General features: G+C 37.5%; 1 protein-coding gene across 5 annotated transcripts; it reads left to right on the top strand.

The window, feature by feature from the left end:
* Positions 1–58: 58 nt before the first annotated feature.
* Positions 59–23,434, top strand: LOC103719624 (thiosulfate/3-mercaptopyruvate sulfurtransferase 1, mitochondrial-like). 5 transcript variants are annotated; one of them, XM_026809449.4, is made up of 12 exons: positions 59–217; positions 666–852; positions 2,368–2,427; positions 4,616–4,678; positions 8,292–8,416; positions 9,932–10,094; positions 11,711–11,770; positions 15,627–15,685; positions 17,615–17,696; positions 21,445–21,508; positions 22,821–22,888; positions 22,970–23,434. In XM_026809449.4, exons 2-12 carry the CDS (start codon positions 784–786, stop codon positions 23,057–23,059), a joined length of 903 nt encoding a protein of 300 aa, XP_026665250.4. In that variant the 5' UTR covers positions 59–217; positions 666–783; the 3' UTR covers positions 23,060–23,434. The 5 variants fall into 5 exon arrangements, with proteins under 5 accessions (XP_026665250.4, XP_008807181.4, XP_008807182.5 ...); XM_008808959.5 differs by having other exon boundaries at positions 59–231; XM_008808960.5 differs by having other exon boundaries at positions 76–217; positions 671–852.
* The last annotated feature ends 273 nt before the right edge of the window (positions 23,435–23,707 follow it).

The raw sequence follows: 23,707 nt of genomic DNA, 5'->3' as shown, positions 1-23,707 counted from the left end.
AGCATTAATTCGATATTGAGTAAGGAATAAAACAATCAGGAAAAAATCAGAACCGTTCAAATGAGCTTCGAACGTAATCCCAGTGCCCTGAACTCCTTTTTCCCTGACACTCCGCTTTACTCTCCGTGTGACATCTGCCTCGCCGACGAAGGCATCCGTGGGTATATCCGGTCGGTCTGCTCTACGGCTTGTTTCCCCAACGATTCCCGGCTCCATGGTACTGATTTCAAGGCAAAGCTTGAATCTTTCACTTCCTATGCTCAAAAGATTCGAATTTTTTTGGTGGCTTTTGGTTATTTCTATGGTTTCTAACTGTATCCGATCTTCTTCTGTGTCATTAAGTTCTATATTTTTCAATCCGATCAACTGTAATTCAGCGTTGGTTTTCTCGATTTTAGATGCATAGCAAATTTGCCTCTTTTCTATGGCTATTTAAGACTTGAATTGCTTGTGTTCCTTCTATCGACTTGTTTTTCTGGGTTTGGCTTTATCAATTGTTTATATCCAGCGACTTAGCACGTATTCAATGACCATTTTCAATACAAAATGAGACTTTATTTGGTGCCAAGGGGTTTTTGCAGATTTTTTATCTTGTTTTTATTTTTTTTGCAGCTATGCCTGGTCTTGTCTGGTTTTTAGTGCTTCTTGATTGTACTTGTTTTCAGAACAGTCTCCTATAATCGTGTCGACTATCCCTCTTTGGTTTCTTCAACTTTGGGCTTTGTTTGCTGTGCTGTGACTGCTTCATCTAGTGGGACAACCTCTCCTTCGGCGGCTCAATCGATGGGGCATAATGAACCTGTGGTTTCTGCTGAGTGGCTGCATGCTAATCTCGGAGATCCTGATGTAAAGGTGAATGCCTACTAGTGCTGGTTGCATAATAGCTAAATTGTTTCACTTTCCTTTGTGCTATCATTCCCTAGTGCAGACATTTTTGACCATGTATCTTTATACTGATATGCGGTCTTTTCCTTATGCAATTTGGACGGTTTCCTCATTATGATATATAATGAAGGAAAAGAGTTTAATCCAGTTACGAGATGCCACTCTGATGGTGGAAGATTCATGTCTGAAGAAGATAGGGGGTGCATGGGTGTTTTAATGCATGTGCTTGTGTTTGTCCATTCATGAGAGAGAGAGAGGGAGAGGGAGGAAGAGGGGGTGGGGTTGGGGGGGAAACTATGGATGCATTTGGTGCAGCTTCCTCTAGGTTGGTGCAGGCTTTGTTATGGATGATTCAGACAGCACTGTACCCGAAATAAAGTATACAATGTCTTTCAGCATGGGAGGAGAGGAATAAACAAACGGAAAAAGAGAATGAAAGAAAGAAAAAGAAAAAAAAAATTGAAAGCTGTGCTGTTCGGGAGCTATCGATCTTCTTTATAAATGAAAATAATGTTCATGCCCATAATGTAACTTGTTACAAAGTTATTACTAACATTACACACAAGCTTTTATACAGCGTATGCCGAATCGGCCCATACCGGCCGGTACGGGCCGGTACAAACCGGTCCAGCCAGCTACCGGTACGGCGGAGCCGTGGAAACCGGTACAGGCCGGTTTCTTGCCGGAGACGAAGAAGACGAAGAGAAAAAGAGAGAGCGCGGGGAAGAGAAGGAGGGAGCCCACCTTCGGCCGCCATCGGAGAGCCGCGGAGGGGCGTCGGAGGCCGGTGGGGGGCGGCGGAGCCCGGCGGGGGACGGGGGAGCCCGCGGGGGCGCTGCGGAGGCCACGGCCGCGGCCGCGTCCACTGTTTCGAAAGAAACAGGGGACGCGGCCGTGTTTTTTAATTTGGGGATTTTAAGTGAAGTCGGCAAATCGGTTGCCGACTTTACTTAAAATCCCCAAATTAAAAAACGCGGCCGTGGCCTCCGCCGCGCCCCCGCGGGCTCCGCCGCCCCCCGCCGGCCTCCGACGCCCCTCCGCGGCTCTCCGATGGCGGCCGAAGGTGGGCTTCCTCCCTCTCTTCCCCGCGCTCTCTCTGGTTCTCTTCTTCTTCCCCGGTTCCGGCGGGGAAGAGCTTCCCGGTTCGTACCGCCCGAAGCACGGTACGAACCGGCCCGTACCGGTCCGGTAGGCAACCGGTACGCCTACCGGATCCGGTACGGCGGACCTTGCTTTTATTGTTAGAAATTTACAATCTAGAATGTTTATGACCAAGAAGAGAAATTTTCAGATATGGGAAACTCATTAATTAAAAGTCAGGATCAAACTTGCCAAAGATGCTTGTTAGTGTGCTTCAGCAGAATTTATCTGCAACTTTTAAGAAAAGAGTCTAAGAATTCAATTGTAGAAGAGAACATATACTGCATACATCTTTTCTTCTCTCATTTCATGCTTTTAATTATTCATTTGTTTTTCTCTAAGGTATTGGATGCTTCTTGGTATATGCCACATGAGCAAAGAAACCCGCTTCAAGAATATCAGGTTTGACAATTCTATTTTTTTTTCTTTATGAAATTTGCCCAGTGCCTCTTTAGATTGTTATGTTCATCGTTATGCAGGTTCTTGTTATTTTTTGCTTGTGATTTACAAGAGTATGAATATTGTTGTAATTGAGCATTTAGCACTTGCTTTAACAAATTAAAAGAAATTTTCTGAGGCATACTGTAACTTATTATGGTTTGAAAGTTGCTTGAATGCCTTTTGTTTATTTTGTTTCTTGTAACCAATCACACTATTTTATTTAGGGGGAAGAAAACAGAAGTATTAAAAGACATGCACAGTTTATTGTTGCTACTTGTTTGATTTAGGGTATATATATTACGAACTATTTTGATTTTGCACTGAAGATTTGTTTTGGAAAGTCGTATTATGACAAGATAAGTTTATTGCATGGAGTCATGTGTTTATTGATGTATATCTATATTTTATTTTCAACGGGCAAATGTATTTCATGTGATGAAAAATAAAAGATTGGTTCAGTATGCATCGAAGAAATATTATGTAATAAACTATAACCCTTCATAACCATCAAGCGTTGCCTCAACCATTTGGCACCATCTTTCATGTAACTGCTAGCTTTTCCAAATCCTTTCTCAGAATTATTTAAATTTGATTGTCTCCATTGCTACAGCTTATTTTTATGATTGGCTATCAACTAAAAACTGACACTCAAGGGGGGAGCCGGAGGGGGCAATTCTTCCCATGCATTCATGGAAATTATCAAGACTTTTATCACTAGGTTCAAAAGCCAAAAACATGTTGGACCCCAACAAAGATTAGAATTTGCTATAAATGACATAAAGGCAAAGCATCCAATCTGAGAATTGGGTGCTGATTGTGTGATGCTTGTAATATAAATTTTATGAGTATATTATCTTTTCTATGAGTTCTGCAATCCGTTATAATCAAAGAATGAGAGTGCATATTCACTGCAATCCATGATTTGAATTTTGATTGAACTCAAGGCGCAACTCATGGTTTTGAAAGAATCAATGTAGCTTGGTTAGAAAGTACATATTTGCTGCAAAATGGTAAGAGAAATTCAGATTATTGTAACCATGTTTCTACTTGATTTTGTCTCTTTTTACGCATAAGCTTTGGGTTGGAAAAATTGGTGATTAGCTGATTCGCATTGGTAGAATGTTTGTCAAGATGCTTTATGGTAATGAGTATTACATCTTTAGTTGTGGTGCAAAATGCTTTTGGATAGGCATCTAGGAAATTTGTTTGACATGGACCCTTTTGAAGCTATTTGTTCATTCTTGTATGGTGTCATAGCCAAGAAAATACACTCTCATGGCATGATGTTGTGATGTAAGGGGCATTTTTTGATGGCAGACTTGGCACATACATAGAAATTTCTATGCATGCATCTCAAAAATGACATTTTTTTGAGTTGGGAAATAGTGGTACCTTACCTTGTGGTATGAAATGCTTGGTGCAGGGTGGTATAGGTAGGTACAGCAAACCTTGGTTTTGACTACTGACATATGATGCAAATTTTGAATTATATCTCACCAACCCATTTTAGTGATGCTTATTGGTCTTCTAAATGAAAAAAATATAGCTTGTAGGCTTGCATATTATGGTTGGTATTATCTCATGGCATAGTCTTTTACTTTAATTCCTTTGAAAGTATCGAACTGTTATATGTTTCCCAAAATATGTTGACAAAAGGTCAAAATTGTATCGTATCATAAAAGATGTGTAGAAAAGTTTGGACAATTGTTCTCGATCTACTAAAGATTGAAATGAGATCATGAAAGAGTGTGAGGGAGAAGAAGAGTTCCTGGATTTGTTTTTCTGATCAGCTGCAGTGCATAAAATAGGTAGATTACATATTTTTACGTTGGTGTCCTTAGAGTGAGACTTAAGTTGTTATGTTTAATGGGGTTGGGAAAGATTCATAAGAACAATGGGTGATAGTTAAAAAAAAAAAACTGCCATGGGTGATCCTAAAAATGCAGTTTGAGCCCGGCTAATTGCGAAGTTAGCAGCTCGGCAACTTTAGCAGGGACATTTAAGCTGATCTACATTCTGCATTACCATGCCAATCTCTTGTCAAGTATTTTTTAGAAGATACATTTGGATGATTAATAAAATTTTATTTCCAGCACTTTTCCCTAGTTTGCTTCATAGTAACAACTATGCACTTTTGAATTTTGTTCAGGTGGCTCACATTCCCAATGCCTTGTTCTTTGATATTGATGGAATATCTGACCAAACATCTGATGTGAGATAAGCTCTTCTTTTCCTTGTTTTCCTTCGCTCTAAATAAAATTGATTGATATAGAAAGGCTTGCAGATGATGCTGCATTCTATTTCCTAATTGAGTGACATCTTTCTGCACTTGTCAGTTTGTCATGATATAGAAAGGCTTGCAGTTTAGGTTGTTTATATAGTGACTTTTTTCTAATTAAACTGGCATATTCTCATATTTGTGAATAATTTTCTTTTGGTTTTCTGTATTTATATGTGTCATTATGTAATATGTTCATCTTTATAAACTCAACCAAAATGGCTTCTGTCATTGCTCTGAACACCTAAAATATTTTCTTATCAAGCCTCCAAAATATTTATATATTATAATATTGTTAAAAAAGACAAACAGTTGCCTTGATTTAGCTGTAACTTGATCCAAAAAATTTAGTTGTAACTAGATCATGAAAAGAAAAGGTAAGGAATCTAACCTATTTCTTCCACTACAGTAACTTAGAAGAAAAGGAGTAATCAAAGCATAAAGATATCCATAATCCTACAGATCCTAAGTAAACTCAAAGTTATCATAAAAATTCCAAACTAGTTTGGTCTATCCTTTTTTACATTAAACCTCAATTTATTGAGTAAGAATCTTTTCCATACCTTGCTAGCCAAACTGGTTTTGTAGTTGCTTTCTGGATGCATCTATGTTTTTCAATGATAAATATTGAGTAAGAATCAAAGCAAGGATCGTCAAACCGGTACCAGAGAGCGTACTGGCCGGCGGCCGGTTCGCCATGATATAGGTCTGTATCATGCCATTCCGGGGTGTACGAAAATAGAGAGAGTCAAAGGGAGGAAACTGGTTCGGCTGGAGAGGGAGGGAGAAGGGGAAGGAGAGGGAGGGCTTGGGGGGATGCCAATGAGAAGAAACTCTCAAACTGGGAGGGTAGAGACATGAGCTTCAGCTGCCGGCGAGAAGACTCGGGATGCGATAGTTGCAGTGGTGGACATGTGGACCACGCTCAAGAAGAAGATGGGGGTGTCGAGGCGGCCGCACTAGGGAAGAGGGAGACGGAGGAGGAAGAGAGGGAGGGAGGAGGAGATAAAGAGAGGGAGGGAGGGACAGGGAGAGGGATCGGGAGATGGGTGGCTTACCTGGGAGCTATCTGCATCGGTGTCAGTCGGTGCAGACGAGATGAGCATGAGGGGATGGAGACAAAGAAACAAAGCGAATGAAAGGGAAAACCTTTGAACGCCTCTTAAACCAATTTCGATGCGGCAAACTACCCTGGTTAGGGACTAATTCAGTTTAGTATGCCCCTAACTGCTTGGTTCGGGATGGCTTGGCAAACTCCATATGAAAGATTTAAACAACAAATATGCTGGCATTCATGGAATTTCTCATGACAAGCACAATTTTACATCCTGAGTAAGAGCTTCAAAAAGATTATCAACATCAAGGGCTGTCCATGCTATTCAATGACTATATTCTGTTTTGCCATATTTTTATAATTATGTTCAAATATGAGAAATCAGATCCAAAATCCTATCAAACAAGGGAACAAAACTAGATAACTCAATAGATCATCCCAAAATTAATGGTATCTATAATGTTATATATGATTTTCATGTGTATTGGAGTTCATCAAGGTTTAATGTACTGGTATTGTGCCTGTATCAGCACCGAACCACTACAGTACTCATACTATACTAGCACATGGTATGCTTTTTGGTGCCCGGACAGCGAAATAGTGATGCAATACTAGTTGTCAATACAGTACTGGTACAGAGAGCATAGCAGTAACTTACTGGTATGGCAGTACGGACTGTTATGCACTGATAATTAAATCCTTGGAATACTTATTTGAAAATATATTTAACATCATCTGCATACTATCTGCTGTTGGATTTACTGAATTAGTGAGATGAAAAACCTTGCATCAAACAATCTAAAAAAGAACAAATCATTGAAAGCTTATTGAGACTTGAAAATTGTCCAAGTGATCAGATGGGCTCAACTTCAAAATACGTGTCAAACCCAACCAAGAATTTGATGTATGTTTGAAGAATTTTTATCAAAACTTAAACCAACATCCTTAGCTTTTGGAGATCCAAACACATAGAAGAGCATCCAAAAGACAAGTGATAAGCTTCTTTTGACATTTTAGTGTCTGCAAGTTGCATAGGACTTGCAAGCTTACAGATGAAGGATCCTCTATTTTAGTCAACCGCCCTCCACGGGCATCATCCAATGGCAATAGGAAATCTACAACCCCTTTCTCATTCTGATATTCTATGCAGTATTCACATTTTGATGATGACTAGCCTTCTTTGTGACCCTTACACTTCCCAAGAAGCCCTTGAGAACTGTGGAACTTTCTAGAATCCCATGGAGAAGCCCAAATACACTTGGCTATCCCATTTGTTTCTTTAGATGCTCGCATGTGTCTAGACAATCTCTAATCCATTTCTTCTTGAGTGCACAACTGCACATTCTCCGACATGCCCTGACATAAAAATTGATTGCCATGTTGTGACATCAGGTGTCAGATCAATATATTGTTTTTAACTTAACAATTCACATTTATTAACACATTGAATTCATTGCAAAAAATAATAGTCGCATCATTTATGCTATTCATCATATATGCTATTTTGTATTCATTACTCAAGTCAGAAGTTTTCAGGGTAACAAAGACATTTCCTTGTAAATGCTAATCATCTCATGGACATACAACATGGTTCACCCTTCCCATCTATTTCTTCCATTCCAATCATTTCCAGGGTCCCCATAACAGAAAAGAGCAAGTTGTTCATGCTTTTCATTCGCATAAATGTGTTCTGATTTGATAATTTCTAACCCTTCCAATTTTTAGGTTGAAATCCTTATGTTAAACTAATGATTGATACAAGGTATAGGTCCTATCCCTCCATAGTACAAGGTATAAGCCTCCAGAGATTGTTTCTATGTTTTGAACCATGACTCCCAAGTCACAATAGAGCAACCTTACCATTGCGCCTAGGCTCACCCTCTTCTTGCATATTTATGCTAAGCAGAGATATCCATAACATGCAAGCAAAATTTAAAAAAAAGAAAATAAAAAGAAAATGGTGAAGCTTCACTGAAGTGCCTTACAGATAAGAATAACTTCTCTGTTGGATTGTCATATTATTGTCTCACCAACTTTGTCTTCCAAAGATCTTTAGTATGATGATTGCTTCGGGATAACCTTAAAACCGACTGCATTTGTATCCATTCCATATTTTAGATTTTTTTTCTTCGCTATCTTGTAGAAAGTACTTTATGAAGTATGAACTACTTGACAAAAGAATCGTTATCTTAGTCCAAATTGCAGATTGATTCCAACAATCACAATTATTATGAATTAGCACATATTACCATTAGAAAATGGACATTGCAGGTTATGCAACATATATTATAAGTTGAGTTACGTGCTCTAGCTGTTTAATTTATTGTAATATGATAGTCACTTCAAAGATGGAATGCTGTCATAAAATTTCTGGTATTTGTTGTTGCAGGATATTTTTGAGAAAAAATTCATAGCCAAAAGTTCCAATTTCTGGTTTCTTTTATTTGACCATTTGGCCCTATAAAAAGAACTAATGCATTTATTTTGAATCAGTTACCCCACATGTTGCCGACAGAAGAAGCTTTCACTGCTGCTGTTTCTGCTCTTGGTATCCACAACAAGGATTCCATTATTGTTTATGACGGGAAGGGCATGTTCAGTGCAGCTCGTGTTTGGTGGTAAGCTAGAATTTTTTTTTATTGGATAATCAAAGTTGACCACTTCTGAGCTTGGTGGCAATGGAAATTTCTCTTCACTTTGCTTTATAATATGGATCAGCGTATGCCGAACCGGCTCGTACCGGCCGGTACGGGCCGGTACAAACCGGTCCGGCCAGCTACTGGTACGGCGGAGCCGTGGAAACCGGTACAGGCCGGTTTCGTGCCGGAGACGAAGAAGACGAAGAGAAAAAGAGAGAGCGCGGGGAAGAGAGGGAGGGAGCCCACCTTCGGCCGCCATCGGAGAGCCGTGGAGGGGCGTCGGAGGCCGGTGGGGGGCGGCGGAGCCCAGCGGGGGACGGGGGAGCCCGCGGGGGCGCTGTGGAGGCCGCGGCCGCGTTTTTTAATTTGGGGATTTTAAGTGAAGTCGGCAAATCGGTTGCCGACTTCACTTAAAAATTTCCAAATTAAAAAACGCGGCCGCGGCCTCCGCAGCGCCCCCGCGGGCTCCGCCGGCCTCCGATGCGCCCCCCCGGCTCTCCGATGGCGGCCGAAGGTGGGCTCCCTCCCTCTCTTCCCCGCGCTCTCTCTGGTTCTCTTTTTCTTCCCCGGTTCCGGCGGGGAAGAGCTTCCCGGTTCGTACCGCCCGGAGCACGGTACGAACCGGCCCGTACCGGTCCGGTAGGCAACCGGTACGCCTACCGGACCCGGTACGGCGGACATTGATATGGATGGCTTCATGAAATTTCCAAAAATGTTATAAATGCTACTCAAAGAAACTATACATCTGCAATAGTTTAAAGAAGCATGTGCCATAGGTACAACAACATGATGTCTCCTGCTGGCATCTATGACTGTTTTCTGTCAGCAATATAATAAGACATAATTAGTGTAATGTAGTTATAGTTAAGTTTTGAATTGTTTTGACGGAAGAATTTGTAATTCTGCAAATATTGGGTGGGTATAATGAAAATATTGGTGACTGAACAAATGATATGCAAAAAAATGAGATATTTGTAGATAAAAAGAAAGCTAAAAAATATTTAGGGAAAATCTCAAACTTTGCATACATCATCTGTAATGAATACTTGAAAATATAAGAAAGATTAGTTTCTTACTGATTTGTGCTAAAATTGACAAAATATTGCAGACGAAGGATCAAGAATAAATTATGAAGGAAAATTTTAAGAATGTGATTACATTTTTTTTCCTGTTTTGATGATCTTTTGTCTTGATGCTGACCTGAATATAATACATTTCTTGGAAAAACTATGTAGCTTCATATATCGTTTAGCCAAGCAGTTAGCAATTCTGTGATCCACTTTCTAGGCACATTGACTTTCTAAGAATTTGGAGAATGCCAAGTCCGTATGTCCTCCCAGCTGGATTGAATTAAGCTTTTATATTGTAAAATTTGCTTGATTTAGTATTTTTGCATAATGTTCATGTACATTATCTCATTGACAAAAAGTGGGATTTCTTTTTCAGTAACAATTTGATAGGTTACTAACTCTAAGATACCTGACCATTGTATAGGATGTTCCGAGTCTTTGGACATGATAAGGTTTGGGTGTTGGATGGGGGTTTGCCAGAGTGGCGTGCTTCTGGTTTTGATGTTGAATCTAGTGCCTCCAGTGATGCAATTTTAAAAGCTCATGCTGCCAATGAAGCTGTCAAAAAGGTTTATCATGGACAATTGGTAAGTATACTTATGTGACTGGTAGGTGGGTAAAATTGCTAATTTATTTCTTTAAAACACAATTTTGGATTATAATGACAGTTTTGCTTTACATAACCTGCACTCCTGCATTCTCCCTAGCTCTCTATGGGGTGATGTTTACAAAGTAGCAACAAATATGCGTGCCACTACTGCAAAGCACCAGGGTTGTAAGTGGGTGCCTAGGTAGTTGATATTTAGAAATAGTTAGAAATAAAAAACATATTTTAGTAGAAACATAGAACTATTTAAGAACGAAACAAAAGAAAGGATAAAAACACTCTAGGCATAACTGATGAGGAGACAAAAGTGAAGGAAGTAAATAGAAATAAAAGAAAGGAAAAAATGGCATAACATTCGGACTTATCAGTTTGTTTAGAGGTCCTAGTCTGACACTTCCCACTTTCTCCTCTTTTATGTTCCCCCTCTCAATTAGGGCATAGGGTAGTTGGGTGAGATGAACGATCAGTGAGTGGGTTTGTTACCTTGCCTGGTGTGCTTAAAATGTGCTTGACATGCTCAATGCCTGTTGGAATCTGCTTGGAATTTGCCCGCCCAACGGAGTCTGAGCTGTATATGTAGCCATTTGGGCTTATGAAACCTCCTAGGTTTCATCTATGTAGCCCACTTATTGTGAGTGCTGAATAAGCCCTAGGCAGGATCGATAGGGTGGCTTCCACATACCTGGCCATCAATGCAGTTGTCTTGATTGATTTTTTGGGCACTCTATATGCTCTATTATATAAAATGAGGTCACATTTGCACCGACTTCTATAACTAAGATGGTCACTTGTATCCTTTGTTGGTAAATCAATAAACTCCAAGATTTATATGTAATCTATTAGGAAATTATGTCTAGGATGTTGGCATGAAATCTTTTATTATACTCTTGGTACCAAGGTTCACCATACCGGTGCGTTCCATCCCATACCAAGCATACCATACCGGTACTGAACCGAGACTCAATATGGGGGTGTAGTGAGTCTTGGTATGCTAAACTAACCCTCATACTAGGTATACTGGTACAAGGTCCGGTACTTCGATAGTGAACCTTGCTTGGTACTAAAAAGAAGCGTAAAATACATTTTCATTCATATTGTAGGGTAAAGTAGAAACATGTGGGGAAGGAGTAGGCATATATCATGATGGAGATGTGCGGTTAAGGGATATACTCATGAAATAGAGGGATAAGAAGCAGGAGGAATTCTGCAAGTAACTTTTATAAGTGGAATAGTAATGATAGCAATTACCAGGAAAGTTTTGTCATCTGGATCTGTTTTATGTGCAATTAGTGCAAGGAAAAAGAAAAGACATGAAAATCAAGTGAATGGAGTAGTAAAGAAATGAACATGAATTTAATTAATTTTCCTCTTTTAATAAACTTTCTGTAGTGTGTTTTGAGCAATTAAATTATTTTTATAAGTTAAATGAGATCTGCTTATTCACCATACTTGAAAAGTTGACCACAGTCATAAGTTACTGCAAAAACAAATTTTCGATTTGCTTAAATCAATATTTACGATTTTTCTATTGTGGAATATAAAAGTATGAACCAATCATGATATTTTTCTAATGAGGAGGTTCCTTTTTTTTTCCAGGTTAACCCACTCACTTTCGAAGCAAAATTTCAACCTCATTTAGTCTGGACGCTTGAACAGGTTAGGATTATTTTATCTCATCCGCTTGAAGAATAGAAAATCAAAGGCTTTATTTCTTCTAACTGAGCACAGATGACTACTATAACCTTTCATATATTGGAGCCATCAATATCATATGTGGAGCAGCGTTACTGAGATGGGAACACCTTGAACTAAAACCTGGGGCAGTTATGGCAGTTATGCATCCCATTGGGCCTGTCATGAAGCAGAATTCTTTATTAACTGAATGACGTACAAGCTAGATCTGCTAGCTGATACGATTGCTATTTTCAGACTCCACTCATATAATTCGTTTTCCAGAATTTTTTATTTAATTTGAGGGGGATAATGTCAAAATAAGTTACTTGTGCTTTGATTCTTGTTTGTTAGACAGATCATCATATATTTAGTGGGATTATCATTGGGTTTTTGAACTATTGTTGACAGTTAGGTTTCAAGGTCATAATATAGGGATATCATAGAATGAAAATTCCAGTTAATTTGTCTGTTTTTTCCAAAGCGGATTTCAGATTTCCTTTTCAGATGTGGATTCTGTATTGGCTCCTAAACCCTGGTGTTGATTCTCTTTTTAACCCAGCTTTTATCAGATCTCTTTGCTATCTTCATTCCTCCTTCCTGGAATGATCTCTGCATAAATTCTTAATCATTTCTTTGTGGTGATTGATCTTTGAATAATTTTAATACGCTATGTAACACCTCAAAGCATTATTTTGTATATGAAAGTTTAAATCTTAAATGGTTTTTCTGTAGGTTCTTGCTCACAAGCTTTCGAATAGTAAACCATTTTGTGGAACTGTATCATAGCACCTAACTCGTTTTGACTTATCTTTTGGTTAAATTTTGTGGTGCAAAACATCTTAATATATTTGATGGCAAAACCCCTGAAGTTAAAAGAGAGAATTTTCTTATAGAACTTAGGTAGTTCGACAGATACATTTCCATGTGCTCCTACTTTCATCGTTAGATTACCATGTATGTTTTACTGCTAAGTAGTAATGCTAACTATTCTTGTCCCCACTCCCCATAGACTCTTTCATTTTGTTCCGATTGGCAGATTACATCAGTTGATTATTACACATTGAACTTGTTAAGCATGCTGAAATTTTGAATATGCAGTTGTTGAGATGTATCGTTAGGAAATGACATGGACAAATGATGTTCAGTATGTTTACTTCCGGAAAGAGTGCATTTTAGAAGGGAAACATAAACAGTTAAGGTTAAGCATAGTTCCATACTAGTAGGAGACTTTAGATCGCAGCTCAGTGAAGCCTTCTTTGAATAAGAAAATGCTTAAGAGGCTATTTAAGGGAATATATTTGGATATGTACATATGAGGCATTAAAACAACATAGACGTAAACGATGTCACTAAGAATGTCTTTTGTCAGGATAACTGGAAAGCCTGAACAAGAGTTCATGTAGAATTTCACACTTTCAAGTATTTGATTCAGTGAAAATGGCCAAGTAAGTGGATTTGTTGAGTTACCACCGACTCTACTTAACTGATTTGATTTTCATTTAAAAACAGTCAGAATTAAGTTTGACTAAGGAAATGGAAAGGTACGAATCAGATTTAGTTTACTTTGCCTGAGGTGACTTGATCAAGTTCATCCCAGCCTAATTAGAACTGACTGGATTCAACTTGAGCCAATCTGGCCACTTAGGTCCTACAAATGTGCTTAAGTTCCTTAACTTTTAACAAGATGAATGTTGAAAGTCACCAGAAGTCAAGTTTCAATTCCAGCAAGCTTGACCTGGAACTCAAGTTCACCAAACCTCCCTTTTTAAGCTTCAGATTGTCATATGCAGACAAATGAATTCTGACTTGTAAAAGGGACTTTGAATGTTAGGTGAGCTATTATGCCTTTAGTTGGCTCATCATATTGCACCAAAGGACCACATTTTTTTCATATGCAACATTTTTATTCTCTACCAAGCAAAAGTACCTTAAGTTTCTTCTTGCAAAGGTATTTCATTTTTATGATCATATTCCATTTTGCCAATTGATTGCTTCAGACATGAGTTTGTCTCCTGAATTTTGTTGATAAAATGATCTAAAATTCCAAATGCAAGAGGAGGGTAGATGTTTGAATTGTCAACTTTCTGTATAGAGTATAGTATTGAAAATTGGATAAAATGAGTCTAGCTTCATTCATGGTCATGCTAGGGTGTTAGTTGCGCATTCAAAGGTGTGATCCATAATAGGAATTAGTAGCAAACTATATTTCACAAAATTAGCTACAGCAGTCAGAAATGTGAACGTTAATTTCTTCTTGTAAGTTACTATTTGAGTGTACTTGGTATCATCTAATGTGCTTGATAGCTTGATAAAGAGGAGTCTGTAAGTCTGGAATGAAGAGACTGTGTAGGATTGGATAGAACTGGTAAAGGGAAAATATGAATCTTTGCTAGTTTGGTGGATATGACCCAAGAGTATAATATAGCTGGCTTCAGATAAGCAAAATTTGTCTGAGTTCATCTTAAGCATCTTGACCTCAATTGACTACCATTGGCTTTTAAGGATCTTTCTTAGTAATTGCACCATCCAGTTAAGATGCTAACCTGCTGCTAGAAAATTTTCCTTGAGAGTATTTATATCGAAAAGACTTGTGATAATCAATTTGAATTTAATTAAAAACTGTAATACACAAACGTCTGGCGCTATATAAAATTTCACTTGCATCCGACCCTTGCCGTGCGCTGACTGATTTAGGAGGGAGGTATACTTGTTACATGGTTGCGATCCCATGAAGCGGTTGGAATTGCATGCATTTGTGCATCCAGCCACATATAAAGGCGCAGACTATTTGCCTTCTGGTGGTTTAATATTACATTCCTTGTTTTCCTCTTTCCAAAATATGGTATATTAATAGGAGTGCAGCCTGGAAAAAAAATAGTTGATAAGGTGGATGAGGAGAGGCAGGACTTTTTCATTAATTAGCCAACAGCTGTTAACACAATTGGTTGGCAAAACACTTCCAGGGGGTTTGCCTATCAAGAGGTCCAGGGTTCAAATGTTGGGTATTGCTCAAAAAAAAAAGGGGATTTTTCATTAACTGATGAGATGGAGATCCATGATTCCTTCACACAAGGACATGTGATGCATGCAATAATTGGAAAATGGAGTACTTGATGGATGGCAATGATGCCAGCAACCAATGTTGGACATTAGATTTTTTTTTTTTTTAAATGTGAGGCCTCTTTTTTCTCATTATATGAATTGATTGATGCACTCCAAATTTGGTCGATATTCTTGTTCTGTATGGTAGGCTAATCAGGTATACTCAATAAAAAAGAGAACATATTTTGTTCTTCATGGGGATTATGACCATTGGTGCAGCATATACATGATTCATTTGGAATTAAGAAGAGAAAAATTAGTTGGCTTTTACTTTCTATGAATAATAAGTCAAGAACATCAGCATGCTGTGATTTGTCAGCATGATATTAGTGGGATAATCTATGAGAATTTAAACCACTTAAGTTGCTCCTTAGGGATAGCAAACTCAATATCTCATGTAGTTGCATTTATGAGGTGGCAGTTGCTAACTTGAATATGCAGAAAATATGATTTAATTTTGTGGATTAACAGTAACCTGATGATTATGCTTCACTAGGGGCGTTTACCTTATTATAGATTAAGCATGAGAAGTATTGCACCATATAAGCTTCCATATCAATTTTCCATGCATACATTATTTTGTCCCTCATACACACCATAAGGTCCATCAGCATAAGTTTTTGAACTTTGAATCTCTTTGTTTATGAACGATAATTTTAAGAAATTCATAATTAACATCTGAATGATAAATTCATAAGTAATCAATCCTTCATCATTATAATGGTATGTATTTCAGATCAAACAAAACATGGATGCCCAAACACACCAACATGTAGATGCTCGATCAAAGGCCAGGTAAATTACTAATATCTTCCTTTGATAGAAGGTTCTCGATGTCCTGGGGGCAAGTGTTTTTACCACTAAAATATATTGGATTACATTCTATAGTTTTGTGCCTGACCTACTCTTCTAATAATTTCTTTTTTATTTCCATATCGAGGGACTTCATTTTCATAGTCATAAATTTCACAAGGCTTTTGATTATGTTTTATTCTTAAACTAAATAATTTATACATGATGTACTTATAAATTCTTCTCTCTTGAAATAATCGTGCTCTGGCCAGTTGCTTGGAAATAATGTGAGATGCTCAACAAATCCTAAGTAGAATTAGGTCATAGACCTCTTACAGACAAAGGAACGGTGAATTTTTTGTCTATATATTAATTCTTAATGCAGGAACCTTAACTTATATAAGACAGCTATAATCCTCTTCTTGACAAACATTAAAGATTCTCATAATGGTGGCATGTTAATGGCCTAATGAAGATAGACCTTTGACCATCAAAGATCTAAAAATTTCTGCATGACACTGTCCAAGGGGATTTAGACATATCTAAGCTGTTCAGCTTTGTTTTTTCCTTTTCTTTTTTCCCCCTCAAGGCTATCTTTTCATCCTTGTAGCTAAAATTACATCTTTGGCTTCTTGAAAACTAAAACCACCCAAATGGGCACGACATAAGTTGAGACAACATGATGGATAACCAAAGGAGATGATGGAATCTTATGTATGAGAGATCAGAGGATGCTCTGGTGAGGAGAGTAAAATGTATGCCCTGGGATTTTTTCCAGCAAGTTATTTGCATATATTAATAATCTTTTGCTTAAGATTAGATAGTATAAAATTTTGTGTATGCAGTATGACAAGCCAGTCTATAATTTAAGCTATGATGGTAGAACCTTATATTTATTTCTTTTGGCTATGGACCTTATAATGGTACGCTTCTTTTTCGTTGAGAGAAATCCTTGAGAGGAGTTCACCATCTAGTGAAAAGTTGAGGAGAAGATTTGAGGAACGGATAGGAATTTTAGAAAAGGGAGACATGTTGCTATAATTTTAGAATTTTAATGCAGAAATAGAAGCTTTTCTCATTCTTTATTAATTATTTTCTCTACTTATTAGTTTATTCTTTAAATTGAACTAAGTATTTATCCATGCAGATCTTGGACTAGATTTACTGCAGAATTTCTTCACATCTGAACTTTATTGTGAGATCTAAGGAAGCTTACCACAAGGGTCTATTATTTCCAATATAAACGTAACGTGAGTCTGAGTTTGAAATTGGATTTACATCATATGGGCTGAGAGGAATCATATCCATCATAAAAGAGTGTCAAATCTATGTTTTCTTTAACATGGTGATGAACATGAGCCACATCAAGTAATTGACAACGAAATTGAGTGACTGAGTTGCACTTTTATCAAGATGCAGATGCAACAGCACCCACTTCCATTTTCCTTCTAAAATCTTACGGAAGTTCAGGCTTTATTGTTTGCATATGAATTATAGTCAGTTGCCACCTCTCTTGTTTGCCATCTCTAACAGCCTATCTTCTGTTGTCGAAAACACCCACTGCTGCATGCTTCTCTCAGTCTCATAGGAAGCTTAGGGTTTAGGGTCTATCCACCCTTGACTTTGTTTCAAGTGCATAATTTACTTGTCTTTAGCAAAAGAAAAAATAATTTCATATTGCCTGCAATCTTGTATGATTGTAAATGATATTTACTCTTATTAATCATAGTGTTAGCATATGTTCTGTAGATATGCTCTTTGTACCCTCATACCTAAGGGGTCTATTTCCCTTCATTGAAAAGATTACTTTTGTTACCTTACATTTTATTTCTGTTTCCTCTCACAAAGACATCTGTATTCAACTGATTTAATAAACTGTTGCTGGAAAGCAATATCACATATAAAGGTGATATTTTGGTTCTCTCTTTACAGGTTTGATGGTGCAGCTCCAGAACCACGACCAGGAATAAGAAGTGGTCATATACCTAAAAGTAAATGCATTCCTTTTCCACAGGTAGAAATTGTGCAAATGATGTTTTTATCAAGTTTAAGACAAGCTGATTTGGTCGCCTATTTCACCAATATAGTATCTTTTTTTTCCCCCGTTTTTTTTTTTTTTTTTTGGGGGGGTGGGGTGGGGAGGATTGATCAATTAGTTGCACGGTAAGAGGAGTTAAATGTTGGGTTTGCACAGACAATTGAACCAAAAGGAACAAGAAATGAATCCCACCCCCACCAAAAAAAGGAACCAAAGATGGTAGGCCTTGAAGAAAATTGGGGGCAGAATATTTAATCCTGAAATAGTACAGAAGGATACAACGATAAAAGTTTGTTATACAAATGAACACAATGGATCCTGTGGAGAGGGGGTTTGTTCTTTTATAATTGTGTCTATCATTCACTAAAGAAGGTAATATTGAATGTATCTTAGCCGAGTAACTTTTTCCACCATTGTATATCATGAGTCCACAGTGTAAAGAATCGAGAAACCCATGCAGGGATTTATCCAATGCAGTTCATCTTCACTTCATTGCACGTGTAATCCATGATCAATGTATTATGATGCTAGTTTGCAGATATGTAGGCACCCTCAGTTTTCCCACCTTGTCATGACTCACAAAAGTTTAACGCTTGAGATGATGACCTTTTCGAGCATGTAGGTGTTGCTCTCTTGTCATGATTCAATATATGAAAATGATTTTTTGATGCATTCAAAAGATATTATACAATTAGAATTGTAGAAGAGTGTGCAAATTATACTACTAGAGAGTAAGTGCTAATCAAGGCATGCATTCTTAAGTGTTGAACATGAATTTTTTTGGCTAGAATCTAACCCAAATAAAAAAGAAAGGTTCAGAACAAAATAGAACTATCATGAAGTAAAAAAGTAGATGAAGCATAAGAGGGTTCAGAGAGGGTTGTTAATAAACATCTATCTATATATATATTGCTGGATACTTCATACCATAACCTATTTCATCTATTAAACAAGTATCTATAAGTGGCATTATTCTTGTGAAAATGAAAATACACACATGTATATTCACATCTCTAATTGAAGACATGTCTAGGATGCTACATCTAAGCAAAAAATATGATGGTATATTCAGGTCCAAGTGAAAAATATTTTTTACTTTTTATCTTGAAATGATTAATTCAAGGTTGAAAATAGAGTAGTTGGAATTAACTCTTTTTGCAATCTTAATCCCTGAATTTGGAGATATCTTTCACGAATGGTTGATTGAATTTCTTTGGGGAAAAACTGAAAAACATGAGTTCATCAAAAGCGACTTATCGAGATGGAAAAAGAAGCCTAAATACTACTCATTGGATCTTGCATCATGGAAGGAGAATGGTGTAAAGGCCGCATGAAACAAATCTTATTTTCCTGTGTAAAATAAAGTAACCAAGCAGTCTAATCTCTTCTTCATTGACTAATAGAAGATAATATGTAGGAGACATGCAGAGATTTAAAAAGACTTCCACTCGCTGGATAAAAGAAATCTCAGGATGGAAGAATCTGATGTTGATTGAAATTGCAAAAAATGGAATTGAAGGATACGTGAATTGTTTGATTTTGTGTCAATGGAGAGAATTTTGGTAGTCTTCTTGGCATCCACGTGACATGGCATCTGTTGAATGAGAATCTTAGATACTTTGGATACCTGGTTCCATTTTGATGTTCGGAAGTATAACGGTTTACTCTCAATAGATTTATGATTTATAAGGCCAACTGGGATTGTTTGTATCTCATGTTTTTGGTTTGCAACACTAATCCCCTTTCAAATAAGTTGTGGTCCTTAAAATGGGGACAATAGCATCTCTTTGTTGCTTTCTTATGCAGTTGCTGGTTACTTGAAGTATCTTTATCATTGTTCCTCCTTTTAGACTTTTAGTGGAAGAAAGACAGGTGAGGTGTCTAGGAATTTTCGAGATTTTGAATTTTTTCAATTAAGTTAGTAAATTCATTCAAAGTCTGGTGTTGGGCCTGCTTCTAAGGATTTTATGAGGACAAGTTCATTTATTTTAAAAAATAAAATTAGTAACTAGTAAAACTTCAAAATCGTATCTTTTGTCAAAGAGAATGCATGGCTGGCGAATGTCCATAACACAATCATAGACTTGGTTGTGCCAAGTCTATGATCTTAGCTTGTGTGATTGCCAAGTCTATCGTTCGCTTGTGTGATTTGAATCTTTGAAAAGAAGTTTTGAAGTCTATTTATTTTCTGGATCATGGTTCTCAAAATTTCTGTTTTATATAAATTATTTTAGTTTTTTCTTGCTAGTCTTCAATAAATGGAAAACCTAGCTTTTAGGTAATATTTAAGACATCCTGCATAATATAGTGCAAGATATGATTCAGTCTCTTCATCATCTTCATGTAAGATATCTGGATTTAGCATGTTATATGCGTTAGTCAGCTTTTATTTCAACAAGTAACCATTGCCCTTTTTTTCTTTTTTCTTTTTTAAATTTGTAGCATGCTAGCATTCCACAAACCAATATTCTAAAAGACTATATAGGTGGCGAAACAGCAGATTGGGCCTGCCTGCTGCCTAGGTGCTGTGCAGGTGTCTACATGGGGCACCCAACAGTCAAAGTCAAACACCCCCCCCCCCCCCCCCCCCCCCCTACCGCACAGCTCCTGGGGGGAAAATGATAATGGAAATTAGTAGCAATCTTAAAAATAGTTACAATCTGAAAATTGAAACATGATATATCAAATAAGATCTAGCAACTCAATGAAAGATGCCAACTTGGCAACGATCAATCTGAATATGTCGATTAATTTCATCCTCAGCTCTAAAACATGATAAGATGGTTAAAGCAGGCATCTAGGCACATTTTGGGGCAACTGAGGCGGCAGATTTTTAAATATTGCCACAAACTAGTGAAGGAACATCCTCAAGTCCTGGCAAAGTGTAAACAGAGAAGAGCCATGAAATAGCATTTTTCCTAGATTAAACTGTTCATGAAAAGTTGCATCGAGATTGTGCTGTGCTCGCATAAGAAGGTTTCAGAGAGCTTATATTGTGGTTTTCTGACATCTATTTGTGATCCAGTTATTCTGTACAATTCATAGTCAGTAGTTTGGACTGACTTCCATCGCCATTCTGAAATAAATTTCCTGACATTACCAGCCTCTGGAGTTCATGGTGCACCATATTTGAATAACAGGTTATAGGTGTATGGAATAATCTAATTTAACATGATGGGGTGTGGAGACTACTTTGTCTTGTGGTGATCATCTGCTGATCTTTCAGTAATACAAGTCAGGAGCAGTTAATGCTGAAGCTCTTGCATGATGTACATGTATTTATTTTTCCAAGCTATAGAAAGAAGCTACCAGGAGAATATTTTAATTTTGTTTGCCCCAGGATCACATTTACGTATTAATCTTGGGGTCCATCTTATCTTCTCCTTTCTGACTGTAACCTTTTGCTTTTAGAAGATGCTGAATCAAAGTTGGAATATATTAGTTCCTTGAACAGTGTATAGAATGTCCAACTCTATGCTCACATATAAGATCCACATCTGAGATTTTATGCATATTACCTTGGTTGATAACAGCAGTCTTCAGGTCAAGCTTGCACTGCCTTCATGGTGATGTTTGGAACTGTATTCCAGCAGACAATAAATTTTCCTGGTTGTGCTTGAGCTTTTGTATTTTGGTCCTCTGTGGTTTACGGTTCTTCATTTTCTCAGAGTGCTTGTGCTTTTTTTTTTCTTTTTTAATTATAAATTGCTTCACATTTTTTCAGATGCTGGATGGTTCACAAAAGCTCTTGCCAGTGGATGGACTCCGTAAAAGATTTGAGCAAGAAGGTGAGAGCAGCATTCTTCATAATACCATCCAAACATCACTTTCTGCAGTTGGATGCTGGGCAGAAGTCGTCCAGCTTCCTTGTTTTTATCTGAAGTTTTGCCCAATCTTGTTCTGTAAGTTGAGGAGGCTAAAAGTTAATTGATATGCCCTGCATGAGAAACTTTTTTGATATTTATTCCTCTTGCAGTCTTATTAATCACATATAAGACATAAAAGAACAAATATAGGATACTCTTGACAGCCAAAAGAAAAGATGTTTTCTGTTATGAGTACACAAGGGAACCAAACTTGACAAAGAATGTGCTTAAGGTACACAATATTTCTATCAAACACTGGAACTTAGTTTTATAAGTTGTCGCACGATAGTGTTGTAACACTTTAGAGGCTTTTGAGCAATGTTAATGTCCAGATCCAGAAAGTAGCATCAGTGTCATTCTTTTAATATAAAAGTTGTTAATATTTGGGTGCTAGAGAGAATATTTCTCACTTCACAGGCTTTGACCCCTGAAGACTCCATCTATGGAAATTGTCCTGTAAGCTGCAATATGCTTGAGATAAGACACTTCAAGATACGCCTTTTAAACACGTAATGATCTTACTGCTTTATTGATAATTTTGTTTCCACCATTGTAACTGATATTAAAAGCATGCCACAGTCGTCCTCTTTTCAACACTTTCACTGTAGGAATTTAGGATCAGATATATGATCTGCTGAATAATAGAAATTCTTGCTATCATCATTTAAATTTGTGAGTTTGTTGACCACTTGATTATAATCAGCTTCTCTCAGGTATCGCCGAAAGTTATAAGCCTTTTTGTGTAATTTAAATTTAAACAGTGAAGCTTTTTAGATTTTCTTTTTCTTTTGCTTCTCTCACACATCAACCCCTCCGCCTGTCCTCCTAGTGGACAGTATAATTTTTAAAGAGAGGCATATCATTTTGGTTAAGTTATTGGTGACAAATTTGGCTGCTTAATTTCATTATTTTTCTAACAAGACTTGGGACTATTTGTTGGCACCAAGATTTCAAATGCTGCTTCGGCCGGTTCATGTCAGCTGACATGCATGGATCAGCACAACACCTATGAATTCCTTTTAAAATAAAAGTAAAAGGAGTGTTTAGCCCTTTTTATTTTTTTGTACTTTGGCATGGTACAACGCCATGCTATTCCTGCCGGTTACTGGCACTTGAGTCCTTGGTTGGCACTCCTCGCTTCAGCACATGGCTGAAGAGAGGTCCTTTGTTCAAATACAGAAGTTGCCATCCCTACCATGTTTCTTGATAAAGGAAAGATTAAAATTCATTGCAGGCATTTCTCTGGATCGCCCTGTGGTCGCCTCTTGTGGTACCGGCGTAACTGCTTGCATACTTGTGCTGGTAAGATAGAAGAAATTATTTCTTCTTTTTACAAGGCATTCACCTCAGCATGAGAGAAGTCACAGATTCATCTTTATGCAGGGTCTCCATCGGATTGGAAAGCCAGATGTTTCAGTCTATGATGGGTCTTGGACTGAATGGGCTACTAGAGAACCCTGTTGCGACTCCTGATGTTACTAATTTCTTAGATGTGGGTTCCATAATCTGTCATCACTTGGAGCATGGGGACCAAGACTGGTAAGATGTGTGAGCACCAGAATAAATGCTTCTCAGAGTTGTCCTGTGTATGAGTTTCAAGCAATAGATTTATGGAAAACTGTGGACTAGGATTATGTTTATTGGACAATCCAGATTAGTTATGAGAAAAGCTGATGGAAAGAGAGATGGATATGGACTCTCAAAAATTGTATAGAAAAATGTCTGGCAGTTTGTTTCAACCTCATTTTAAAAGTTCATATTTTACAATATAACCGGATATCGAAGAAAATGATCAGAGTATATTTCAATTATTAATTAGTCTGAAGATGTTACTTTCTTCAGGTTACATATTTTTGTCTTGCAATATGTTATTTCACTTGCTGCTTTCTTCCCCTCATATAACGTTGGGTCTTGATGAAGCTTCTACCATAAATCCACCTGGTTTCTCTCTTTTTGAATAGTGAACGTGTTAGCCTAATTATTTTGGCTAAATATTATTCCTTTAAATGCTGTCTTTCCTAATCAAACATTGACAAAGCTTGACTCTCCTGCTTATTTGGACCTTATCTAATCCTGTTTGTTAATAGGCATGTTCTAACAAGTTAAACTGCATTAATCACA

The sequence above is a fragment of the Phoenix dactylifera genome, chromosome 12, assembly GCF_051530095.1.
Source record: "Phoenix dactylifera cultivar Ajwa chromosome 12, Ajwa_hap1_PhDact_Kaust_v1.1, whole genome shotgun sequence".
Lineage (NCBI taxonomy): Eukaryota > Viridiplantae > Streptophyta > Magnoliopsida > Arecales > Arecaceae > Phoenix > Phoenix dactylifera.
The sequence above is the reverse complement of the archived record's forward strand: the minus strand, read 5'-3'. Positions and strand labels throughout refer to the sequence as shown.

Bases quoted from the DNA above. Each gene is read 5' to 3' on its own strand.
- LOC103719624 (XM_008808959.5), top strand. The intron at 15,686-17,614 runs GTAAATTACTAA...CTCTCTTTACAG, and splicing joins GATGCTCGATCAAAGGCCAG to GTTTGATGGTGCAGCTCCAG. The intron at 22,889-22,969 runs GTAAGATAGAAG...ATCTTTATGCAG, and splicing joins CTGCTTGCATACTTGTGCTG to GGTCTCCATCGGATTGGAAA.